This window comes from Pongo abelii, chromosome 8, assembly GCF_028885655.2.
Source record: "Pongo abelii isolate AG06213 chromosome 8, NHGRI_mPonAbe1-v2.0_pri, whole genome shotgun sequence".
Classification (NCBI taxonomy): Eukaryota; Metazoa; Chordata; class Mammalia; order Primates; family Hominidae; genus Pongo; species Pongo abelii.
The window spans coordinates 55,679,526-55,705,395 of NC_071993.2; the positions used below are offsets into that span (position 1 = coordinate 55,679,526).

A 25,870-nucleotide genomic window follows, 5' to 3' on the forward strand; every position below is an offset into this window, starting at 1 on the left:
TTACAATTAAAGAACAAGTCACAACCTTAAGAATAATGTTATTCTCTTCTTCCCCATCCATGTCAGCTGAAGTTATCCTTTACATTAATAGTTTGCTTACCCGAGGTTGCTGTCATCTTTCACTTTTCCTGAACACTCATCATGTTTCCCTTCATCTGCAGCTGCTGCTACTTAATCTAAAGAAAATGCAGCCTGTGCAGTTGACATATTTGCTTTCCTAAATACCTTGCATCTGTCTTTACAGAAAAGTTTGCATCTCTGTGTGACAATTAGAACATAGGCTTGGAGCCAAGCTGGTGTACACCAGCCATATGACCTTTGTAGGGTCTTTGCTTACCAACAAAACACGGACAATAGTAGGATCCACCTCACTGGACTGTGGAGAGCACTACATGATTTAGTATTCATAAAGTGTTTAAAATGATGCTTTGCCCTTAGAATACAGAATTTAGCACTTAAAAACACTTGCCTCTTAAAGGCTGAAATTTCAGAGCTTAGATATTATGCGTCATTTCAATTCCCACCCATACTGATTTTTTAAAAATAAAACTATTCCCCTCTTTAGTACTCACTGTTTCTGGCTCAGGAGCCTCTCCTTCCCTTACAGTGTCCCTTGGACTTTACCTGCCTATGAAGCCCCCCCAAACACCAGATAGCTCTTCTGAGAAGAGTTTCATAAAACTGGGGCTGTTTTTACTTCCTGCCAATCCTCAAGCTCCTTTCACATCAAATTCAAAAGGTTTGTGGCCTCTGCTGCACCTTTAAAAGGCTGTTAAGATATCATCCCCACTGCTGATGCCCTTTCTAAGATGACCTCATGACTTCCTGCTGCACTTGCACCAGCAGAAGGTATGCATCCCACATGAAGCCCATGGAAAGCACCATGGCCACAGCTCACCACACACAGGCAGACGACCACTCTTCTGAGCTCCACACCCTTACGACTAGCCCCCTTCTGAATGTTTCTGTCTCAAGCTCAGCTTGTTCAAAGGTGGGTTTATCAGCATCCCAAGCAAACCTTCTCCTTCTTCATTGTCTGCAAATGGCTCCGACATTTTGCCACCCAGAAAAAACCCTAGCAGTCATTCTGGATTCCTTCCTCTCACCATCCTCATCACACACTAGCCACACTTTATGGTTCAATCTTCTAAATTTCCCCTGAATTCACTCTGCCACCCACACTTTAGCTGAACCCCTTGTCACCAACGATGCTGGCTGTCATCCACTCTTGACCCTTTTCACCAAAGTGATCTTCACAAACACAAATCTGACTTCAGATTTCTCCAGAGCTCCTTGTAGTTTTCAAGATGGATGGTCAAATTCCCTAATTTTGACCCCAAAGCCCTATGTGACTAACTGCCTATCTGCATGCAACAAGGAGCTCGGAGCCGCCCTTTTCAAGGCCGGTTTCTCCATGTCAGCTCAGCCCCCTCTCTCCTGCTTGGCTCCTCTCCTTAGATTTCCCCATTTTTCCACCTTATATGTCTCTTCCTTTCTATTGGATCATTTCCGTTGGCATAAACTTGGTCTCTCCGCCATCTTTGTCCAGCTACAGCCATTGTTGCTTTCCTTTCTAGTCAGACTTGCCTGCAGAGATGTCCAATGCTTACCTCCAGCAGTTTGTTTCGTGTCTGCTGCTTAACAGTGTCCGTCTGACCTCTGCCCTGCTCAGCTGCCGAGACTGCCCTCCTCAGAACTGTCAGCAACCTCGTGCATCAAATAAAATGCACTGTGTCCTCAGCTCACTCCAACTCTCCTTAGCATTCGACACTGCTCACCACTCCTGAAAATTGTCTTTTCTTATTTTTGTTGACTTTGAAGAAAATTCCTAAGAAATGCTCCTCACTCCATTCCTCCCTACTTCACAGAGCTCACCCTAACTCTACCCCAGCACCCTAGTTAGTGTCATCCATCCACTGTTGTGGTTTTTCAATATGGTACCATTTATTTGCAGTTAACTTTCTCATTTACATTTCCAATCTAGACTTATCTTCTAAATAACATGAACTTCCCACTCAACATCTCTGCTCAAATGTGCCATTAGCATTTAAAACTGACCATGTCTCAACTCACCTCTGTCACCTGCCTCCCAGCACTTATGCCTGTACGTCTACATGCAGACACATGCTGATATGCACGTCCAACACAGACATGCATGCTCACACACAAACACTCTCACACACACACTCATACAGAAATCACCCTCCAAATTTCCCCATATCGGTTAATGCACAGCCACCCACATTTACTCCTCCTAGGAACTTGGGAATCCACCATGACAAACCCCTTTCTTCTACCCCCACCTGCACCCTTCCCCAAGGCCTTTGGATTCTATTCCCCAAATAAGTCTTGAAGGCATCCATTCTTCTTCTTGGCTTGGAATAGCCTGGTCCAAGTCACCACCATTCCTGGCCTGGACTTCCTCAACAGCCTCCTAATTGATCTCTCCACTTCTCATTTTCTTCTTTTGCTACTATCCCAATCCATATCCCACACGCTGTGGAGTGAGCTTTTTAAAATATAAATCTGATCATGTCACTTCTTAAAACCACCCACACTTAGAATAAGGCATATGCTAAGGCAGCGTGATTGGGAAAAGACCCTCTGAAAAAGAGATATTTAAGCTGCAACCTCAAAGATGAGCAAGGGGACAGCCAGAAGAGAGACAGAGAAGGGTGCGTTCCACTTGGGGAAGACAGCAAGGGCAAAGGCTCTGAAGCACGAACACTTGAATCCTTTAAGGAAAGAAAGGGGCCCATGTGGTTGGAGCACAGTGAGTAGGCACAGAATGCTAAGACATGGTGTGGAGAAAGCAGCAAAGGCCTGGCCACACAGGACCCTTTAGGTAATGAAATGTGAACTTTCATAATTATTTTACATGCATGTCCTCAGGCTATAAGCTCCACAGAGCAGTATCCATGTTTGCCTTTTTCCCTTTGTTCACTTATTCCCCATGTCCACTTCAGTGCCTGGCATATCTTTATAAATTATATGAGAGACAAATACCCCCAGCATTCCAGCCAGATCAAGTGGCTAGCAATTCCCCAAATGTATTATGTCTGTTTCTTCTCCTCACAGCCTTGTTCTTGTCTAGCTCAGTGGTTCTCAACCAGGGGTGATTTTGTCCCTAGGGAACATCTGTTAATGTCTGAAGACATTTGTGATTTTCACAACTGTGGGGCAGGGGATGCTGCTGGAATCGGATGGGTAGAGGCCAGGGATGCCAGTAAACATCTTGCAGCAGACAGGACAGCCCCCGCAGCAAATAATTAGCATGCAGGGTCAACAGTGCTGGTTGAGGAACCCTGGTCTAGCCTTTCCTTTAAGCCCCTGGTAGCATCATCTTTTTTGGAAAGTTTTTTATCCTGATCAAACAGCTTGAACTTGGGGCCCCTCATCTAGGCTCCCCAAACCTCCTTGATGGCATTCATCCCCTTGCCTTGCAATTGCCCATTCTAACTGTCTCTCACTGGAAGCAACAGAGGCTGGAGTATATCTTCCATCAGCATGTCAAACACACAGTGGTCCACGATTAATTTTTCTTGAATGAACACAGCCCCCTGAGACAGGGAGAAGGCTAAAGATGAATTTCGTGGCAACACTTAAAAATGTATAGTTGACATAGATGAACTCATAGGTCAGAAGGACATCCCCAGCCTCCTGCTCTACCTTGAGAAGCTGCCTGTCTCCAGGTGTTTGTACTAGTTTGTAACCTATGGAAATGGCAACTTCCCATGTGTCCAATATGACAGCATGGTTCACTCAATTAGTCACTGCATTCAATTTTGTGTTATTCAAGTTTAATCCCAATAGCATAAGACATAGAACTAGGGCATATGACAGATTTGTAATAGTGAAAAAAATAGGGCTGAAGAGTAATTTGCCGTTGGCTGTCCTGTGACCCACATCTACTTAGCAAGTGTGGACCTGCCTGATCCACCGGCAAAAATAGAAATCCCTCTGGCCATGCGTTTGTGGATTTCAGATGTTGTGCCAGCCATCAGAAACACTCAAAGCCCTCTTGTTTGGGTTTGGGTTTTGAAATGGACTCTGGTGGAGATGCTGTGCCTAGGGCAGGAAGGGGGCTCCTTCCAGTCTCCCGGCCCTCGCTGCTCTACACTCCATGCCTTTCCTTCCCCTGACCCTGGTCCTCTCTCCCTGCCCTAGTGGCTCTGATACTGCTGGCTGGGGAGGGAGCAGTCCCAGGCACTGGAGGTGAGGGCAGGGTTGGGTATCTCCCCTCTGGCTCACTGCTTCTCCTGCTGCTGTGCTGAGAGCACCTCACCCTGGGGCCGGGAACATTCGCTGTTGTCTGAAGGACTCTGCTCCTCCTCCAGCTGTTGGTCATGTGCTTTGCCCTGAGCCCGCCTTCTCTCCAGCATCTCCTCAAAAAAGATCTGACAGCTGAAGCCCTCCCGGATGCCATGCTGGGCGTGCTCCAGCAGAGCGTCCAGGGTGGGGAAGACCCGGCAGCAGGCCAGGCAACGCAGCCCATAGTTGGTGGTGACCAGCCAGTCCGGTGGCGCCCGCAGCTCCTGCAGGCAGCACTCCAGCAGCTCTGTGTCCTCGGGCTCGGGGCTGCAGTTGCTGTTGCAGGCTTCCAGGTCCCAGCACAGATCGGTGTTGGAAGCCATCTCGAAGGAGGAGCCGTTCCACCTCTGCCTCTTGATGAACTGGGCTTCATGGATGCGGGGCTTCCTGCTGACCGGCTCGAAGCCGGCCTCGGTCTCCCAGGCCACAGCCACACCCCGCACAGTCTGCACGTGCGTGTAGAAGGCACACACACTCTGCGGAGCAGCGTTGTCCTCGTCGCACATGCAGGAGCAGCACGACTGGTACTGGGAGTAGGACTGGTACTCGGAGGACTCTGAGGATGGGGAGCTGCTCCAGCCCAGCATTCCCCGGGCCCTGGCAGCGAAGTAGAGGCCCTCCTCCCGGGGAATGGCAGGCCCCGGCCGTGGGGACGACCCTTCTCTCTGTATAGTCCCTGAGAAGCAGAAGGACATTGTCATCAGTGCCCCCTAAGGGATCAATGCCATATCTACCTTCAGGAGCCTCAGACTCTGAGAGGGTACAGGCTCTGGGAGCTCTTGAGCAAACACCGCCCCCTCTGCCCATTTCCTGAAAAAATGAAGATGGTGATAATGCCTATTTCATAGGGTGTGGTAATGATTGAATAATGTATGAACGCAATCACCAAATCCTTGACTCAACTGAGAAAGACCATTAAATGGTGAATAACAGAGTTATATACACATTAGAGATATGATGATAAGGATCAAATAATGTATTAGAGTAATCACCAAGCAAAAGACCATCGACTGGGGAATAGGTAAGCAGACTGAGGTGTATCCATATGATGCAATCTGTTAAATCCATGAACCACTGAGACGTGCAACAACATAATGAATCCTGAATGCATTATGCTAAATAAAAGAAGCCAATTGAAAAGGCCATGTAGTCATAAGAGAATGTGAACAAAACAAAAAGAGTCCATGTCGTATATGATTTTATTCAGATGACATTCTAGAAAAGGCAAATTTTTAGCAACAGAGAACAGCTCAGTGGTTGCCCAGAGCTGGGGATGGGGTGAGAGGAGACTGGCCATAATAAGACACAAGGGGGTTTTTAGGGGTTTTGAAAAATCTTCTTTATCATGACTGTGTTGGTGGTTCCACAAATGTACATGTGTCAAACTTCTTTAAATTGTGCATTTAAAATTGCTGAAGTCTGTGTATATAAAAGACACCTCAATAAAGCCCATTTAAAAAACAACACATGCAAAGTGCCTTGGCCAAGCCACCCAGACCCGCCATCCTCTTCAGCATTTGTGACCTGTCTTCACCTTCTCAAGGGGGGCATCTCACTATCTCCTTCAACACTTACTGTGTCCCTCTTGCCATGGAAGTGCTTGCCAAGTTTAATATTCAAAACAACCCTAAGAAATTATATTGTTAGGATTCCCATTCAACAGAGTAGGAAACAGAGGCACGGAGTTTGAATGAGTGGTGGAGCCATTGGGCCCCCAGAGCTGGTGTGACACTTAGGTGCTGCCCACAGACACGTCCCAGCGGTCTTCAAATTGATGTTCTAGATTAACTTTCATCATTTTGTTATAAAGGAATTTTTTATTTCGCTGCTGAAATCACAGGATGGACGTGTTGTTTTCTCAAATACACATTAAAATAAATACATTATTATAAACATTTTACATTTTCATCCTCATATCCCCTGAAAACACCTTATATACTCATAACAGCCTCAGTCATACCAAGTGTCCCATAAATATCAATTTCCTTTCCCTCCACATCTATGTTTATGGTCAACACAACCATTTGGTAATGGTATCAGGAGGCAACCTGGCACTGTCCCTTCCCATCAGGGCTTCCTTCCCAGGGAGCACAGCTGGCTGACCTTCCAGGCCTTTCTTTTCACCTACCTGGCCAGAACACTTCCACACTCTCCTCAGTGGACTCAGGGCTGGTCAAGCTGAGGGTGGTCCCATTGGTGGGTGACTGTTCTCCCCTGTGGTCCATGAAGTGGCGTTTCATGATTTGAAATGAGTGCCCAGGGTCTCGGTGCCCCAGCTGTTCAGTGAGAGTTGGCTGGGGCTGTACTGAAGGCCTCCAGCTGGCCCCAGCCAGGGTGGACACTGAGCTCCCCATGGTCGCTAAGATCTTAGCTCTACTGTGTGACCTCATCGATGGCACTGGTCTGTTCTGTGACCCATGGTGAGGGCAGAGGCTGAGGCTGGATACCAGGAGAGGCTTCCCAACATGTTCTCATTTCCCCATGGGACCTCCTTTTCTGTCTTGTGTATTGTCATGGACACACACAAACACAAAACACACATACTCCTAACTCCTTAGACACACATAAAAACACAAACACATAAACACAGAGACACTTGTATACACTTAAGCATGCATGGAACTGCTGTCTTAGTCCACCTGTGTGGCTTACAAAGGGATACTTGAGGCTGGTGATTTATAAAAGAAAGAAGTATATTGGGCTCATGTTTCTGCAGCCTGTACACGAAGCATAGTGCCAGCATCTGCTTCTGGTGAGGGTCTTAAGAAGTTTCCATTCTCAGCAGATGGGGAAGGGGAGCAGGTGTGTTTAGATCACATGGGTAAGAGAGGAAGGAAGAGAGAGTGGAGGAAGTGACAGGCTCTTTTCAACACTCAGTTCTCACAGAACTAAAAGTGAGAACTCATTACCACAAGGGTGGCACTGAGCCCTTCATGAGGGATTTGTCCCCGTCACCCAAACACCTCCCTCTAGGCCCACCTCTCACATTGGATATCAAATTTCAACATGAGATTTGAAGGGGATACCTGTCCATACTATGTCACTCACACACAAAGAAACACATACATGATCACTCAGACACACATATACACTGGAACACATATGGCACACACAGTAACATAAACATATGTACGTGTGTTCACATAGATACATAACATGCTCACACATACAAATTCACACACATATTTACTTAACCACACAGACATATATGCACACAAACTCATGCCAGATTAATTAACCATACATAGGCTCACATACATACAGTCATCAGCCAACATAAAATGACCCTGCTTCCCAATGTGGAAAAGCTTTCCTTCTCTCCCCCATCTTAAGTCCCCACGCTGACCCTGTTTAGCTCCTCAGCCCTCCACAACCCCACCCCACCCCACCCCTCCCCTCTCCTCTACTCACTCCCTTGCTCAGTTCCTGTGACTCCAGACACTTCGCTGCTCCCGGACATGCCCGGCATCCTCCCCTCATGGGCTCTGGGTTCTCACACTTGCTCTTCCTTGTGCCTGTTCCAGGCTTTCCCCTAGGTTCCTGTGTGGCTCTCTCTCCTTCCAGTCACCTCTGATCAGGTGATGTTTCAGAGGAGCCTGCCTGGCACCCCCAGGAAAAGAGCTTTCTTAGGCCCTACAGCTCTCTGTCACCTTACCCTGTTTCATTTTTCCATGATAGCATTTACCACCCTAGGCTGTATATAATGTCTGTGTGTGTATCTCACGGGTTTACCTGTATCTGTCTTCTCCTCCATAGATGTAAGCTTAGGCAGATAGGGACTTCCTTCGTTCCATCCACCTCATTATATCTCTAGTGTCTAGATCAATGTTTTACATATTAACAAGCACTCGAGAAATAATGAGTAAATAGCTGATGAACACATTGGGCTGAAAAAGGCGTTACTCCCTCTGGGAGCGGCCTCCTCTGTTCTCCCTTGATCTCTGTAGTTCCAAGGTGGCTGGTTCTCTCCCACTAGGACTCTGGGAGTTGCCTCTTCCTTCTCCATTTGCACAAACCACTCTTCAGCCTCAATCAGCCTGATAAAATGTTCACCTGCCATCTCTCTGCTCTGCGACACAGTGGCACTTCACTCATTTCCTCCAACAAGCTTCTTACCACTTCCCTCTGTGGCTAATCTCTTCCCAACCTTGGTCAGTCTCATCAACTCTATTCCTTTGAATCCCAAATACTAAACAGTTCAAATAGGTGATGGATTGAAAATAATCCCAATATTCCACAAGCAACATCAATATCCCACACACACCCAGCACCGAGGAATATCCTCCTGTCTAGAATGTGAGGCCACTGTGTGGAGGAAGACACCACGGCGCTCTACTGAGCCATGAAAGTCACGCCTGACCTAAACAGAAGACTATGTCCTCTGGCTAAAGGAGGAAATAGTGTAAGTGCACCCTTTTTTAACAAATAAATACAAACACTTGCCTTACAAAAACAAGAGGGGGCCGCCAGCACAGAAAATAAGTAGGTCATTGGGGGATGGAAGGCAGTTCAGAGAGAGATGACATCATGGAGAATTGTTAAGCAGCAAAGTAAACAGCAAGTCTGGGAGGAAAGGAGACTCAGCCAACAAATTATGCTGAAAAATTATATTCCCTGTTTTTTTGAATCAACTTTGGTCTCACTTCATGTAAAACAATTAAGAATATTTTCGTAATGGTTCAGAGCTTATGCTTTAATGAAAAATGTGTAGAAAGAAAATATGTTAACATTTGTAATTATAAGGTGTTTTTTCTCAACTTAAACAATATTAATCTTCACAAGCATTGAGAAACTTTGTCATCTTTTCTAATTTCAATGCTTTAAAAAACTCACTGTTTCAATTTGCATTCCTCTGCTTTTCAGTGGAACTGGAAAAAAAAGCAAATGAGCAAGAAGTTTCCAGGGGAAGAAATGCAGAGGGATGATAAACATATGAGAAGATGTTGAGTCCTACTGTAATAAGGGAGCTACAACTTAAAAATGTGTAGTATACAGTATGGCATTTTTCACTCATGAGCTAGGTAAGAGTTAAAAAGATGGACCATACCCAGTGCTGGTGAGGACATAACGAAATGAACACTTTTATTCTCTGTTGGAACAGTGTACCTTACCTTTCTCAAAAAGTTTGGTGGTACCCATTAAAATTAAAAGTGGGCAGGCACTTCCTAAGCAGTTTACTCTCATCTCTTTCCTAGGGAACAGCCACATTATGTGCTATGTGCATAAAATAGCACCTAGAGAAATATTTATTGCAGCATTGTGTATAATAGAAATAAAGACAGGAGACTTTCCTAAGACCCATCAAAATAAAGAATCTACAACATAATCAAACTGTGGAATACTACACCATGATAAAAAGAAAGAGATCTGTACATACTGATAAGTGAATTCATGTTAAATGAAAACACAAGATACAAGGAATAGATAGATGACTCCACCTATGTAAAAATTAAACACACTCCTTCAAAAGCACTGACCAAATTCTATATTGTCTATGTATCAAACGGCACAGAGGAGATCTGAAAATAATCACACTCAAGAGAAAACAATGTTGACCTCAAGAAAGAGGAGAAAGATTAGGTGGGGCTGTGTGAGACCAAATTTTCCAAAGATGGCCAAACAAATCTATATCACAACCCACATGCCCTTCTGATAGCATGACAGGGTCCCTCTTCCTGAACTGGGGTGGATTTTGTAACTGCCTCAATCAACAGAATGCACAGGAGTGATGTTTTGTGACTGTCAGTGCCAGGTCATAAAAGATGTGACTTCCTCCTGGTTCTGTCTCCCTTCTCCTTTGGACTCAGCCACTGTGTTGTGAGGAAGCCTAGGCCACATGGAGAGGCCACATAGATGTGTTCCAGGCAGCAGCCCCAGCAAAGGTCTCAATCAACCACCATATGTGTGAGTGATGGAACCTTCAGATAATTTTGCTTCCCAGACTTCAAGTCTTCCAGCTGGGGTCCAAGACATAACAAGGCAGAGACAAGCCCTCCTGGAATTCCCTACCCACAGAAACTGTGAGCATAAGAAAAGGTGTTTTACACACTAGTTTCTGGGGCAATTTGTTACAGGGCATGGTATTTCAATGGACTTTGATTTTCCCTTGTAATATTGAAATATGTTCTAGTGAGCTAGTTCGTTAACCAGCATCTGAGCTCTGTGCATCTTCCTGGCCCAGTCAGGGAAACCTGGGGGCGAGGTGAGCCCTGTGGTTTTCCCAGGACAACTTGGGAGGATGGTTCCCATTCTTACCCCATAGGAAACAACTTACTAGATTGCAATGTTTATATACGGTTGCTTTTGTAAAGACAAAAGCTTTACAATTTGGGGCCCAAACAATGTTTTCCAAAGTCCCTTGAGTCGGGTCTTTCTTTCCCCAGAATCTATATACGTTCTTCCCAATCCTCTCAAAAATTATACACTGTGAACCCTCCTTAGAGATAGGGAGCTTGGCACTTCAGAGGGGTTTGATGAGCCTTGGGTGGGAGAGCTGGGAGAGAAGTGGCTTCCATCTCAGGCCTGGGGGCAGGGCTGCATGGCCAGGTTGCTCTGATGTTTCCTATGGGCTACTTCTCTGGGGCTAGTTTGGAGTGAAGCCCCTCCGATGGTGAGCGATTGTCCTCCTCATTCACATGGCCTCTGGCTGCTTCCGTCTATGGGAAGAGCCTCTGCCCCAGCCGCTCTGCTTGCTCCATGCAGATGCTCAGCTGAGACCACCCACACAGGGCTCCCACCCATCCCCCTGCCACTCTCCAGTGGGTTTTCCAGCCCTGCCAGGAACCTCTGCGCCTCACTGCTGCAGCCAGCAGGGCTGGTGTGCAAACCCCCAAAAGGACCAATGCAGCACTTTCTTGGAGCTCTGACGCCTGGCCAGCTCATTGCACACATTGCATGTGAGCCCTAAACCTCATCCAAGAGGCCTGGAATATTTTCTAGTCTTAACTTTTCTTCCAAAACCTACTCTTCCCAGCCTCTGTTTTTCCCAGCTGAGGAGGCTAACAGGAAACAAAGCGGCCACAGCCACAGCAGGAAGTGGAGAGGCCGTGTCTCTCTTCACTTCTAATTCCAGAGTTTGGCTTGCGCCCCGATCTGGGCAGTGGGGAGAATCATTCATTCTGGGGTCCATGGGAGTCCAGAAATAGTCTGTCCATTTGGCCAAGGGGTGGTGCTTCGGTCTTAATCGTGGCATTTCTGTGGCCAGAGCCACTGTGTAAAGGTGTTGCAAACGGGCAATGATCCTGCTCTTCTCTCCACACCGAAAGTGAGGCCCCTCTAAGGGGGCAGGTGCCTTGCCACCCTCCCAAAGTTCTCCTATTATCAGATTTAACACCCTAGGGCAGGGGAGAAGTCGGAAGCTGCCCAGACACTGTGCAGCAGGTTTGCATGGAGTGGGGTTGGTGGTGTTCAGAGTGGGAATTTTTCCCAGTGAAGGTCAGTCCTCAGGGCTTAGGGATGACCTCATCGTGTGCTTGGGCTGCAGAGAAAGTGCCAAAAGCTATCAGACAAACTGAGAAGCGGAGTAGGGAAGTACTATCTTTTGGGTTCATTTTCTGTTGCTTCTTGTAACTATTTTAAAAGAAGTGAGTCAGTGGACCACAGAAGGCTCGGCTCAGCCACAGCGAAATGTAATCCGGAGGACTCTTCTTCAGCTCTCCCAAGCAAATAGGAAAGGGAGTTTTGCTTTTGTTTTTCTTTAGATATAATAACAGGCTGCTCCTTTGGCGGGTTTGTTTGGCGCTGTCTCGGGTTTTGGCCTTCACCTCAGGGTGCCCACACAAATAGCCAAGGCCTTCCCTTTCATCAGGGAACCAGGAGGGGGCCGGTCCCTGGGGCTGGGTCCTCAGTCGTGGCATGGCTGTGCTCCAGGCCCCAGAGCCCCACCTGGCCCGGAGCCTGCCACATTTTGCTCAGCTCTGGCCCAGCAGGGCTGTGAATGTTCAACAAGGTTGTGGGATGCAGAAGCGTCTTCTTCCAACACACACTTCCTTGGAAGGGCAGCTTAAGCTGAGAGGAAAGACTCCTTTTTGGATGCCATGCACGTGACCCAGCAGCCCAGGATCCCACAGGATCCCAGCACTGGCCACGTCCTGTGTATGCTCTTGGAGAGCCACGGTGGGAGCTCTAGGGAAAGGTGCCTTCTCTCTCTCTATGTCCAAAATGGGCTGGCCACGGGCCACGCTGGACACAGCCCTCAGGAGCCATTCCTGTCTTCTACTGAGCCAACTTTCCTGCAGCGTGGCACAGCTCTGACTTGGAGGGTGAGACTCGCGGACTCAGAGGCCGACAGTGAGTCACCTTGATGTCTAAGTGTGTGAGGGTGAGACCCCAGGACCCAGAGGCTGACAGTGAGTCACCTTGACGTCAAAGTGTGCTGTACTTGATTCCATGTTCCTTTTAACCCACATCCAAGACTAATGGATGTCTGTGGCTGGAAAGCAGCAAATATGTTCACAGATAACTCCTGAGCAGAGCTGGGATGATTTATTTTAATCCCCACAATTGGAATAGCTATTTCAAAGGCATGGCTGAAGATGCTTCTTCCCAGCCTGTCCTGCAGAGAGATGATGCAGTTGTTTAATGGATGATCCCAGTGTCCCGAGGAGGCCAGCAACTGTCCCTTCTCCCGCACAGCACCCAAAGTCTTGAATGGATCCCTGGCCCTCCTGGAATAAAGTATTCATAGGGTGGAGAACTTCTGGGAAGATTGGATCAGGCCACATCAAATTCCCACAGGAAACTTCCCAAGAAAGGCCCCAGGCCAAGGCTTAGCAGCCACAGGGGAAGCAGTCCATTCAGTCATGCCCCCTGCAGTGCAGTGAGACTGGCTGGACATTGGCTGGGGCATTGGTTTCCAACACCCCATCTGCCATCCCCACCACACCTCCCCACCCCCAACACACACAAACACACACACACACCATGCCCTAGGCCTGTGAGATTTGCTCTAGGCCTGTGAGCTTTGCTCTAACATGGAGGACTGGTTCAAACAATCCTCCACTGCTCCAAGTGCCAGCATGTTCATGTGACTATCTCACAGAGGTAATAACTTTAGTGGAGCAGAACTGAGATCTGGCACATCCACAGCACAACAGGGAGTGGCTAGAGATGGCCGAGCAGTGTGGCTCCCACCTGACCAGCAAGCACCATGGTCATCCATGTCCAGGGAGGAAAGGGACCTGCCAGCCATGGTGTGAAACAGGCAGTCAGCTGGGGCTCCCTTCTAAGGGAAAGGCAGCTCTCCTCAGAAGCCATCCCAAATCTACCCTGGCTCTCAAGGAATTCAACAAATATGACAAAGATGAGAAGGGAGAAAATATGAATTATTTTTTGCAAGACAAGACTATAAGCATCTGCATATTTAAATTTTGATTCATGTTTTTGAAACAATTTCCTGTTTTGACGGTAACTCAGCAAATGCATTCTTACTTTATTGGAAACAGCATTTATTAAGCTATTTGTGTAGCACAAATTCACAGGTCATGATACATTGCAGTAAAATATCACCAAACAAGCCAAAAGGTTATTTTTTTCTATTATTTTCCTGCCTTAGTGAAAGCAGTGTAAATGGCTCTTATCTGAACCACAATGAATTCACATATTCAAGTTGGCTTCTTCGGAAATTTCAGGCCACAAATGGCAGTGATGCAACCAGGAGCAGTAACACGGTAGGTTCCACCACCCAACCCACAGCAAATTAAATCTATCACAATAAAGCCAAACTAAGAAAATTAAAAGGCAGAATAGCAGCAACTGGAAACTGATCTCTCAAGACCTCATTGATGAGCTTCTGGAAACAAAGCCTGCTTCCCCCACGTTGCAAGGCCTGTCTCCACAGGAGATGTGTGTTGGAGAGCTTGGCTGCGTGGTGTGAGCACCAAATGTCTTAGCAGGACCCTAAAGTTCAATCCTCGGGAAGCCTGGGACTATTTTAAAATATAAGTGCCAAACATTTGGAATCAAACTAACTCAGATTACCAATGTGTAGCCCTCAGTCACATGTAAAAAATGGAAGTCAATATAACCAGTGTAACCTTTCCTCCACAAGAATGGCATAGTGACTTGCATTTTTAATGAGTTTATGGCCAAGAGGGGCATCTACTAGTGTGCTGGGGCCAGCTGGTACTGGCTAATGAGAACCAGTTGTTAAATCTTTAAGAACTTTGCAAGCCAGTTGTTAAACACAGCCATTATCAACATTAAAAATAGTATAAACTTATAATTAAATAAATTATATTAAACATGAAAGTAATAAATACTCAAACGCTCCACATCCTAATTATTTTACTACATTTTAAGACACAGTGGCAGCTTGTTAGAGGGCTTGGTGGGAGTATTTACACCATGGTAATAAGCAAAGGCTAAAACCAGGGGCTTCCCCCTCCCCTGCCAGGAGCAAGTGGTTGAATATTTACCATCACACTACTGGGGGTTCCCATAGGAGAGATGACCTGAGCTAACAGTTGTGGCTGTGAATATAAACCCTCAAGCAACCTGTTCCCCAATAATGCTAACTTTCTAGAACAGTTCCCATTATATGGGCTGCATATTAATTAGTCAGGGAAATGCTCAGAACCCTTCCACCTGCACATGAGTCTGTCATCCAAAAGACCACCAGGATCACTAAATAGTGAAAAGGAGATCCTTATTGGTGATAGCAGTTGGTGAACTGTAAAGAGGCAGTATCTGGCAAGTACCAAGATGCTCTCTCTTCGAACAGGGGAAGGGCAATTTGGGTTTTACGGCTCACAAGGCTGGTATCCTATGTATGCAGCAGGTTTGGGGAGAAAGCTGTACATATTTATGAGGAAAGTCAAGTGCATGCACACTGGGTAAACATGTATGTCACATACATCCCATGTTCACTTTGGGGCAGGGTTATAGCATTAAAAGAAGTAGAATTTGGCTTTTTATGACAAAAGGTGAACCATATGACACAAAGACAGTTTGTGCACAGCCTCTGTAAGCTGCTGAAAATGGCTTAAGGTCTGCAATTGCTTATCAAGAAAGAATGTTGGTAAGGGCATCCTCTGTCCAATCAGAGTTGTAGTGACTGGGTTGTAAATCAGACTTGGGAGGGGTCTGATAGCACCACTGTTAGGGAGTTTGGAGCCATAGGAATATAGAGATTACTCATGCCAGCCAGGCCCTGAACCAACCTGTAGGTAACTTTGTTTCCTTAACCTTGGTGTCTGTCTTAGTTGATACAGCAGTGTTTATTTTGATCTTTCAGATTACAAGTCGCAATTTAGGAAGGGTGCTCCATCATCATTTCATGATTCTCACTACAGCCCAGACAGGCGGGCAGAGCAGTGTTCTTTCCCCGTTAATAAATGAAGAAGCTGAGCCTCAAACAGATGAGGGGGCTTCCTGGGTTCACACAGCTCTAAAGGTGGGAACCTAGCTTTTTCAGTGACATTAGCTAGATGTGGTGGGCACTTCTCATTAGAAAAACAAGAATTAAATCAACGTGAGGTCCAGAACTGGTGTCCCCTGTTGGAAAAATAAATTGAAACTAATGTTCTGGCAATAGGTAGCAAAAACTTTAAACCTATGGTACCATCTGTCTCGACAATCTTACCTCTAGAAATTGACCCCTGGAATCAATTAAAACTGTGCCTTTATTAGCCCATTTTCATCAGCCCATGTTCAACACAGCATTGTTTATGGGAGTGAACTCAGAGGCAACCTAAGTGCCTGAGGTGGAGGTTGGGCTAAGTTGGTTTGGTTGCATCATCCTCACCTGGAAACTTGTTAGAGATGCAAATTCCCAGGCCCCACACCAGGCAGACCTGCTGGTTGGGAAACTCTGCAGTGAGGCCTGGCAATCTGTGTTTCAGTCAGCCTTCCCTGGATTGATTCTGGTGCCTGCTAGAGTTTAAGAACTCCTAGGTTAAGTAAATTATGGAACAACTAAACAATGGAATGCAATGTAGTGAATAAAGCACATGGGAAAATCTGTTCACAACATTATGATTACAAGCATATACCAAATAATCCCAGTTACATAAAACCTAGAACATGCATGCATATATACACACGTAAAGTCTGAAATTTTACATGGCAAGCATTAGCAACATTTCTTTGTACGAAAAAGAGATTCCCATCCTTTTGTTAATCTTTTTCTATGATAATTGTGTAAGAAAATAAGCAATAAATTACTTCCAGCTTTATTTAAAGGCTAATGAGGCTGGAAAAAACATATAGGCCCACAAGCAAGATTTTACAAAGCCCCATGACTCCTGGCCACTCTGTCCTAAGATGCTCCACGCCAGTCCCCTGGACAGGTCTCTCAGCCTGGATCCCTTGAATGGACATCAGCCTTTGGGTCCCAGAGCATTCGGTTCACTGGGTGCAGAAAAGGGGCTAGGTTGAGGAGTGGAAACCTGCCTCTGACCACAAGGGGTTAAAACCTAACTGGCTGGGAAGAGGCTCCTGGGAAAGATGTGACATTTGTTTGCAAGGAAACATAAACAATAACAGATGAAGACAGTGACATGTGGCTCAGAGTGAGCCTGATCAAAGCCAGCTGGGCAAGCAAGCGCCAGGCCTGGCTGCAGGAAGAGATACCCTAGGGGCAGGCTTGGCTGGAGAGGGTCTGAGAGGGAGGCCAGGGCAGCCTCTCCAGCTGTGGGGACTGCCCCAGGGAGTGTGGCCAAGAATTCCAACCCTTTTGGGGGAAGTTGGGTAGGACTGAGGCTTCAGACACTTGAGACCTGAATTAGCTGTTCCAGCTGCTGGGAGGGATGGCCCACCCAGAACTGTCTTCTTAGCCGCATGGTTGTAGAACAGAAAACAGTCAGCCTTTACCTACCACCAACCAGGTGCAGAGCACATTTGCCTTCAAGAATACATGGATTCCAGCCAGGATGGACATGACTTGCCACAGGCAGGCTAAACTGTTCCCTTTCAGTGACTTTCTAAATGGGGTGGTAATTTCATTACATCATCAAGTATGGTAGTCCTGGAGCAGATGATCTTTGAGCCCCTCTTCCCCATTTTCCAGGTGAATTTGCTTAAAGGTCACAGAGCTGCTGAGTTGTGTAGCAGGCGTCGGAGCCAAAGGCCCATGTCTATCTACAGAGTGCAGGCTTTTTCCATCCCAGCAAGCCGGATCCTCATCCATTCCCACCTGAGCCCTCCCAGTGCCTCCCTCTGCCCTCCCCAGCTCAGGACACCTGCCCCAGCCCACAGCTCTTCCAGCCACCACCATCCATCAATTCCTCTAAGCGGCAGAGCCCCGTAAAGAACCAGTGTGAGCCCAGACTTGGTATTACCATGTCTCCATCCTGCAAAGGTGAACACAGCTCTACAGTGGTTCTTTCAAACTGTGCCAGGCAAATGCTAAGCACATATTGTAAATTATCATTAATTGAGGAGATGTTTCCTTTTGGGCAGCAGAATACCTCACTGGTTCTGTGGACAATCGCTGAAGCTTAGAAGTTGCAGTACACCTACAAGTTTTCTCAACTGGCCTGGGCCCAAATACGACCTTGCACTGTTCTCCCTCACGGCTTTCAGATGACAGCACCGGCTCCCCACTCAGAATGGGGCAGTGGAAGAGGGGCTCCCTTTCAGCCCCCACGTGATTTCTGAGAATGTGACATGCCCCCACCTGTGGGTTCCAGGTGTCAAAGTCACCTCCTGTCACCGTGCTCTGATTTTGTTCTTTTCTTCCTCCCCTTTTTACCACCTCTTCCCTAATGTTGGGTGAGTCATTACCATGCCCATTTAGAAAGTCACTGAACGAAGATGCATTTAGCTTGCCTAAGACCATCTCATGCCCTTCCTGGCTGGAATCCATCTTTCCTTGAAGGGACATTGAGGGTTTTAAGTGGCAAAACTTCCCCAAACAATCCCTCTTTGGACATTATTTTCTTTCTACAAAGCTTCACTCCCTTGAAATTTGTGGAAACTCTTTTTGAAGGCAGATCCCCTTCCTGCCAACCAGGTCTTCTGCCCAACACCTTCTCTAGGAAGTGGTGTCAGTGGCCTTGGGCTTTTCCTTAGGAGGAGCGCCCTAGGGTTCAGGGGCATAAAACCCTGCATGTGTTTGTCTACAGCTTTGCTCACTCCTCAGAGCTGAGCTGTGTAGTAGATCCACAGCCACCATAGTGAGCTAAGAGTTTCTGGATTCAGTGCCTGATGTTGCTCCTGGAGATTCGTATCCTGATTGAAGGCTGGTTCCATATCTGTTTATCCAGGTAGTGGGGATAAAATTCATCTCTAAGTGAGCTACTCCCAAGAAAGAGAAGAGCAATTAATGCACCCTGGCCCTCCCCCACTGTCTCTCTCAACACCCATGGACCCCTGAGCCTAACATATGCCTGTGCCTACTGCTGTGGTCACAGTGTCCCCACCTTCACCTCACTCAGACATTGGGCTGACCTTGATCTCTAATCTTAGCTTGTTTTCATCACCTTGCTACCCTGTTTGCCTTTCTGGTCTCACAGTTCATTCTGTCCATGTTTCTCTCCTATCTGGGGGCTCTCTCAACCAAGTTCACCCACAGAAGCAGCAGAAGCAGCTCTGACCTCTCTGTCTCCAAGAGCAGCCTGGCATAATAAGAGCCAAACCTGAGGTGTAAACTCAAAGAGGCCAGAGAGGAACGTGCTTCTGTTCCAATGTCAGTGCTCCAGAAACCCTGGAGACCAGGCTCCCCAGTAACACTAATGCTCAGACTTCTTCCACACTGGGCATGCCACATGCAAACTGCAGTTTTAGGAGTAAAAATTCTATCTGCCCCTAGAAAAATTCTTGTGTCTGTGCCAAAAGAATATACACAAGAATTTTTGTTACATGTGTTTTACAGTAACAAAAAACTAGAAATGGCATGCAATAAAAGACTGAGTAAACCGTTGGAAATGATTTCAATTAGGAAAAAAATAGCAAAATGTTTAAAAGGCAAAAAGCATTGGTGAGCATGTGGGAAAAGATATTGCTTTAGACTGTTAGTGGGACAGTGAATTGATAGGGATTCAGTGATGAAGATTTAGGCAGTAACTACTACAACTTTTATTTTCCATTTCTCCGTATGGTAATTATCCTAGCTAGTTTCCCAACCTCTTTTTTTCTTTTTCTTTTTCTTTTTTTGTTTTTTTGAGACGGAGTTTTGCTCTTGTTGCCCAGACTGGAGTGCAGTGGTACAATCTCAGCTCTCTGCAACCTCTGCCTCCAGGGTTCAAGTGATTCTCCTGCCTCAGCCTCCCAAGTAGCTGGGATTACAGGTGCACACCACCATGCCTAGCTAATTTTGTCTTTTTAGTAGAGGCAGGGTTTCACCATGTTGACCAGGCTGGTCTCAAACTCCTGACCTCAGGTCATCTGCCCTCTTCGGCCTCCCAAAGTGCTGGGATTATAGGCGTGAGCCATTACACCCAGGCCCAACTTCTTTTTGAGCAAACGTAGTCATTTAAATTTGGGAAGAAAATAACCCATTTTATCTGGATGTTCAAATTATTTCTATAAAAATATTCTTTATAGTTGCTTATACTATTTGGATATTTTTAAAGGAACAGCAACAAATGTTTACTAAGCACCTACTCTCTGCCCAGCACTGTCCTGGCAGTGAAAAAGACAAAATCCTTGTCCTAAAGAAGCTGGCATTACTGTGGAGGATGAAAAAAAAATAGATGGATACAAGCATAAATACATAACATAATGCCAGTGGCCATAAGTGCCCTCATGATAAATATAGCATGGTAAGTAAATATATAACTAAAGGAGTGTTCTCAGGGAAGGCCTCCCTGTAGAATAATGTAGGGGAAGAACATTGAGTGGAGAGAGTGATCTGTCATTTGAGAATCTGGAGAAAAAGCTTTCCAGGTAGCAGAAACAGCAAGTGCAAAGACCTAGGCTAGATATGGCATTTTTAAAGTCTAGTAATTCCATGTGACTCTTTTATACTTTCCATTCGCCTGCCAAGGATTCCCCTCTGTTCGCCTTTCTGTTCATTTCACCTGAAAAAATATATATATATTTACAATAATTGTTTAAGTCCTTGAATGCTAATTTCAACATCTGGATTATCATGGGTTTACTTCTATTGTCTGTTTTCTCTTGTTAAGAGTCATGTTTTCCTGCTTCTTTGATTGCCTGGTATTGTTCCTTTAAACATTGTGGTTGATGCATTATAGAAGTTCTGGATTCTGTTATCTTCCTTTGAAGAGTGTTGATGCTTAGTTGTTCTATGTTTTCTTAGATTCTGTATTTGTCTACTAAGCATCCATTAATTACAGGGCCAAACTAACAGCTACTGTTGTATATATCTGCCCTGCAGTCCAGTTTCCCTAGGTGCCTGAAAAATCTTATCCCTGGCTGGGCACGGTGGCTCACACCTCTAATCCCAGCACTTTGGGAGGCCAAGGCAGGCGGATCACTTTAGGCCTGCCTGGCCAACATGGCAAAACTCCATCTCTACTAAAAATACAAAAAGTAGCTGGGAGTGGTGGCACACACCTGCATGAGAATCGCTTGAACCCTGGGAGCAGCCTGGGTAACAGAGTGAGACTCCATCTCCAAAAAAAAAAAAATGTATCCCAAACTTTCTCATCAATCTTGAGTGTGTGCCTCAACCACCTTCTTTATCTAACTCTCACACACCAAGCCAGTATTTCCCCTGCCCTAAATCACCCAGGGCCAGTCATTCAGACAACTGCAGACCAGAGCCCACCAACCCTATCCACACTAGCCAGTACTAAGTTGCTTCCCCTTTCCTGCCTTGCTTTTCCCATGGAAAGCTCAATAAAGGCTCTGGGCCATGCTTTTCTCTGGCTCTTTCTACCTTTTGACCAAATCTGGTGCTTCCTCCCTGTGGCCTCTTGGGACATGGTATGTCCCCTTCTCTTAGGAAATGTAAGTACTGTAATAAATTATTCCTTCCATGACATCAGCTCTCTGTGTTGTCTTTCAGTCACCTTTAAAATTAAGGCCTGGGCACAAATCATTAGTCTGGCAAGTTACATCACTGGTAAGTTACCTTGATTCTAGAGAATCCTGGTTTTAGGCTGTGTTGGCTGGGTCTATTTCAGTTCTGTCTCTAGTCCTAGAGCACAACCGCTAGTCTTGGTTTTCATGGGAAGCCAGCTGTGCTTACCAAGTATATTAGTGTTCTCCAGAGAAACAGAACCAATGAGGTGTGTGTGTGTGTGTGTGTGTGTGTATTATATATAAAGAGGTTTATTTTAAGGAACTTGCTCACACAATTATGAAGCTGGCAAGTACAATGTGCAGTTTGGGCCAGCAGGCTAGAGACCCCGGAAGAGCTGAGGTTGCAGTTCCAGGCTGAAGGCCACATGCTGCAGAAGTCCCTCCTGCTCGGGCTTTGCTTTGTCCGTGCCTTCGAATAATTAGATGAGGCCCACCCAAGTTACGGAGGGCAATCTGCTTGACTCAAAGTCCACCAGCTTAAATGTAAATCTCATTCACAAACATCCTCACAGACACATCCAAAATAATGTTCAACCAACTATCTGGGCACTGTGGCCCAGCCAAGTTGATACATACAATTAAGCATCACACTAAGTCCTTCTATTAATACTTTGGCAGGATTTAAACTTCAAACTTTGTCTCTCAATGGCAGGACAGCTGCTGAAATCTCTGCTCAGCTCCTTTTAGCCTTCCAGCTGTTGTTTTCCACTGAGCCCCTTGGCATTTCATTCTGTGCATGCCAAGTTTAGGAGTCAGCCATCAGTTTAAGGGGAATTTTGAAGCAGAGTTGGGGTCTCTTCCAAAATCGAAAGTTGCTTCCTTTCTGGGATTGTTCCCCTAAATTCTAGCCACTATGACAGCATCAAGCCCCAACCTCTGTCTTCCTAGCACAGTAAGATTGTCACATCCTGCTTAAACTCTCTTGCCCTGTATGCAGTATAAACGGGAACGGGTTCTCAGAAGTCGATCTAAATAAATGTGGAGCTCACCTACTTCTTTTCTTTTAAGGGCCAATTACTCACTGGATCCTCCTTTGAAGCCAAGATCTAGTGTCTTTTGGCAGCTCTGGTAAATTGTGTTCTCTCATCTGATCTGTCCTTTTTTTGATCTGTCTGCTCCCTCCTCCTAGAACACCTATTAAATGAGCACTAGAACTCCTGGATCTTCCCTCTGCATCTCTCAACTTCCATTTCACAGAATCACCTATTGTCTTTCTGCAACTCACTTTGTGAAAGAGAAAACTGATTTCACAAAATCCAGACAACCAAATGGCCAAACACGTTAGCACCTTGTTTGTCTCCATAGACTTCCTGACCCTCCTTCTACTCAGCCCCAGCCCTGCGCACAGCAATGTCCTTACTTACCCATCCCAGCTTGCCGAATGATTTCATGCTTCCAGGCACTGGCATGCCAGGTGCCAGACACCCTGCCAGGTGCCAGTTGCCCTGTCTGCTTTTCTGACCAACAAACTCCTTTGTGTCCAGACAGAGATGTTGCTCTGCTGGCCACTGTGATTTTCTCTTTCTCCTGGGATCCAACAGCACCCTGTTCACACCTCAAAAGCAGCACTCACTTACCCTGTTTGCCTGTGGTTTCCTCTGTTAAGGTCACATCTATGTCTTCTTTGTTTTTTCCCATGGTGTCTCATACCGTACTTTAGAAGAGGGAACATTTATAGAGCACCTACACATTTTGGACACTATTCCAAGTGTTTTACATGCAATAACTCTTTGGCAAGTCATAGCAACCCCCTAGGGCCATCATTGTCATTACAAACGAGAAAACTAAGATGAAGTTGAGTCACTTGTCAGGGGTTGCGCACAGACAGTAAGCAATAGGCCAGAAGGAATTAGACCTTAGCCAGCTGGATTAGAGCCCACACTCTGAACTGTGAGAAGGAACGATTCCATCCACGAAGGGGCATGCTGATCATAATGGTGGGTTATTAGAGTGCATGCAGCTGTGTCTACAAAAGCTAGGCTACGAGTGCAGATATAATTTACATGAGTAAAGTATCCACAGGGTATAACAGGTGCTTGCCACCATCCTCTGAGAAAGTTTTCTCCTGTTCCATTGTGTCTTCTTTTCCTTTTGAGACTGACCATTTCCTTATGTTCGTCAGTGCCACTTCCATCTGGACAGAAGGAATCCAGGTCAAGGCTGACGGGAGGAGCAGGAGCCATTAATGAGAGCAGACCTCAGAAGCCAACAGAGGTGAGAGGAGCACCATCCACAGCCCCATCCTCTGAATGCTGTGGGAAGAAGTCCACAAAATACCACCCCTTGGAGTGAGTCAGTAGCAGAGCCCTTGCTGCTGTCTGCAAATACCCCATCAAAACATGTTTGGGGTGATTCTTGGACCTGGTTTCAATTTCTTTTCTGCCAGTCAGCAGTTGTGCTTGACTCACAATTTGTTGCCATCTCTTGAATTAAACTCAGGAAATAGGATAAAGATCAGAACCACATTGTAAAAGCTTCCTTATGGTTCCTTTTTTGCTAAGATAAATAATGAGCAGCTCTGATCCACCTCTCTGGAGAGCTCAGAGCACACTACCAGGAGCTCCTAGCCACAGAGTGAGCACAGGTGGCTGGTGTTCTCTTGATGAGGAAAGACAGCAGTGTCCAATCTACTCTGCCTTGCACGGAGCCCCAGGTGCTCTCCCGGACTGTGTTGCTACCTAAAGCACATGGCAATTGCATGATGCTAACCAGAGCAGCCCCCTCACTCATTAGAAACATCTGCTTTCCATTATTTACACAGGAAAAGTTTTCCTTTTTACTGAGCCTACACAGTTCAAACTTAAGTGGGATTTGCCAGCTATCTGGCTAATTTTATGAACAATAATAAAGATTGGTGAACACTTGGTTTTTGTATAATTATAATCAATTTTATGTTAAACTTAGCTTAAAAGAAATTTATCTTCATGAGAAAAATAGACAGACTTTAGTGAGGACCAATCTGCAAAATGCCTGACCAGAGTTCTTCAAAACTGTCAAGGTCATCAAAATCAAAGAAAGTTTCAGAGATTGTCACAACCAAGAGGAGCCTAAGGCAATGCTGTGACAAAATGTCATGCGGTGGTCTGGATGGGGTCTTGGACCAGAAAAAGGATACTAGATAAAAACAGGAAGTCCAAATAATATGTAGATTTTAGTCAATAATAATGTATCAATATTGGCTCATTAAATTGTGACAAATGTGCCATACCAATGAAAGATGGTAATAACAGGGGAGGCTAGGTGTGGAGCATTCATTCGAGTACTCTCTCAACTATGCTCTCAACTTTTGGGTGAGTCTAAAACTGTTCTAAAATAAAAACTTTATTTAAAAATATATAAAGAGGCTGGGCACAGTGGCTCATGCCTGTAATCCCAGCACTTTGGGAGGTCGGGACAAGAGGACGCTTGAGCCCAGGAGTTGGAGACCAGCCTAGGCCACATGATAAAACCCTGTTTCTACAACACATACAAAAATAGTGGCACATGCCTGTAGTCTCAGCTAGTCAGGCGGATGAAGTGGGAGGATCACCTGAGCCTGGCAAGGTCAAGGCTGCAGTGAATCGTTATTGTGAAAATGAACTCCAGCCAGGCGACAGAGTGAGACCCTGTCTCAAAAAAAAAAAAAAAAAAAAAAAAAAAACTATACATATACATATGTAAATTAAGAATGAAACAAAAACTTCCATAATCTCACCTTCTCTGAATTTTGGAATTGTGTAAAATTTGCCTCAAACCAATGATAAGTAATAGCTCATGTTTACCAAGTGCTGACAACATGTCAGTGTGCTAAGAACTTTACACACGTTACTCGTTTAATTCTCACAAAGATCTTATGGGGTAGGTACAACCATTAGCCTACTGTACAGATGTAGAAACTGAGGCATAGCACCATTAAATAATTTGTCCAGCTCAGAAAGCAGCATTTGGTTATAGAGCTCATGTACTCTACCACTGCTCTATACTGCACAGAGCAGGGCCACAAATGAAAAGACAGTCATGAGTCCATTAAAATTCCAGGACAGTGAACACTGGGACATAGGATATGCTGCTAAGGGGGGCTGGGACATTCAAGGCCTGAGTGACTTCTCTGCATCTGTATACAGAGCCTGGTAGATGTGCCACTCATTTGTCATCTGATGATAATCTACTCACGAAAAACCATATTCTTTGAAGGATGATTAATTAATTTGACAAATCTGAGATTAAGACAAATGACTTAGAGGGGAAAGAATCAGTCATAGCCTGCACCTGGCCCAGTATGGACTTCCTGTGGCAGGCCACTACCCCTTCTGCCTGTATCTTCGGGTCTGCCCAGTTCAGCCTCTCTCTATCTAAGCAGCCAACCTGCACACTCCATCTCAGGGGAAAGGAGCCTCCAAGCTGGCTCTCCCCATCTTCTCTCATAAATCCCAGAGCATGTTCTAGAATAATCGTTGACACGTGCTTTTAACCCTGATTTGCAGGTTTGAACACCTGTAGAAAGGTGAGGTTCACTCTCTCCAAATGGAGCCCATCCTTGCCTCCCCAATAGCCTAGGAGACCCAAGACCCAGTTGCAGAGCTCTCTAAGGTCATTGCTCCTCAGGCACTCCACATCCTAGCCCATGACTCCCGAACCTGGGGTTGTGCTG

At 45.9% G+C, this 25,870-nt stretch overlaps 2 protein-coding genes across 10 annotated transcripts; one reads left to right on the forward strand and one right to left on the reverse strand.

Moving 5' to 3' along the window:
• Window positions 1–3,778: 3,778 nt before the first annotated feature.
• On the reverse strand, window positions 3,779–6,692 carry FAM170B (family with sequence similarity 170 member B). Its single transcript, XM_002833605.6, has 2 exons — window positions 6,440–6,692; window positions 3,779–4,987 (listed from the first exon to the last, which is right to left on the reverse strand). The coding sequence occupies exons 1-2, from the start codon at window positions 6,663–6,665 to the stop codon at window positions 4,248–4,250; spliced, it is 966 nt and encodes a 321-aa protein (XP_002833651.5). The 5' UTR covers window positions 6,666–6,692; the 3' UTR covers window positions 3,779–4,247.
• A 3,402-nt stretch (window positions 6,693–10,094) lies between these two features.
• On the forward strand, window positions 10,095–24,106 carry LOC100939185 (uncharacterized). 9 transcript variants are annotated; one of them, XR_008510413.2, is made up of 6 exons: window positions 10,095–10,331; window positions 13,865–13,979; window positions 15,545–15,703; window positions 21,224–21,280; window positions 22,249–22,308; window positions 23,363–24,106. XR_008510413.2 is itself a non-coding variant. In XM_054522312.2 (5 exons), the coding sequence occupies exons 1-5, from the start codon at window positions 10,223–10,225 to the stop codon at window positions 23,402–23,404; spliced, it is 498 nt and encodes a 165-aa protein (XP_054378287.1). In that variant the 5' UTR covers window positions 10,095–10,222; the 3' UTR covers window positions 23,405–24,106. The 9 variants fall into 9 exon arrangements, 2 of the variants coding, with proteins under 2 accessions (XP_054378287.1, XP_054378289.2); XR_008510414.2 differs by lacking the exon at window positions 15,545–15,703; XR_008510418.2 differs by lacking the exon at window positions 13,865–13,979.
• The last annotated feature ends 1,764 nt before the right edge of the window (window positions 24,107–25,870 follow it).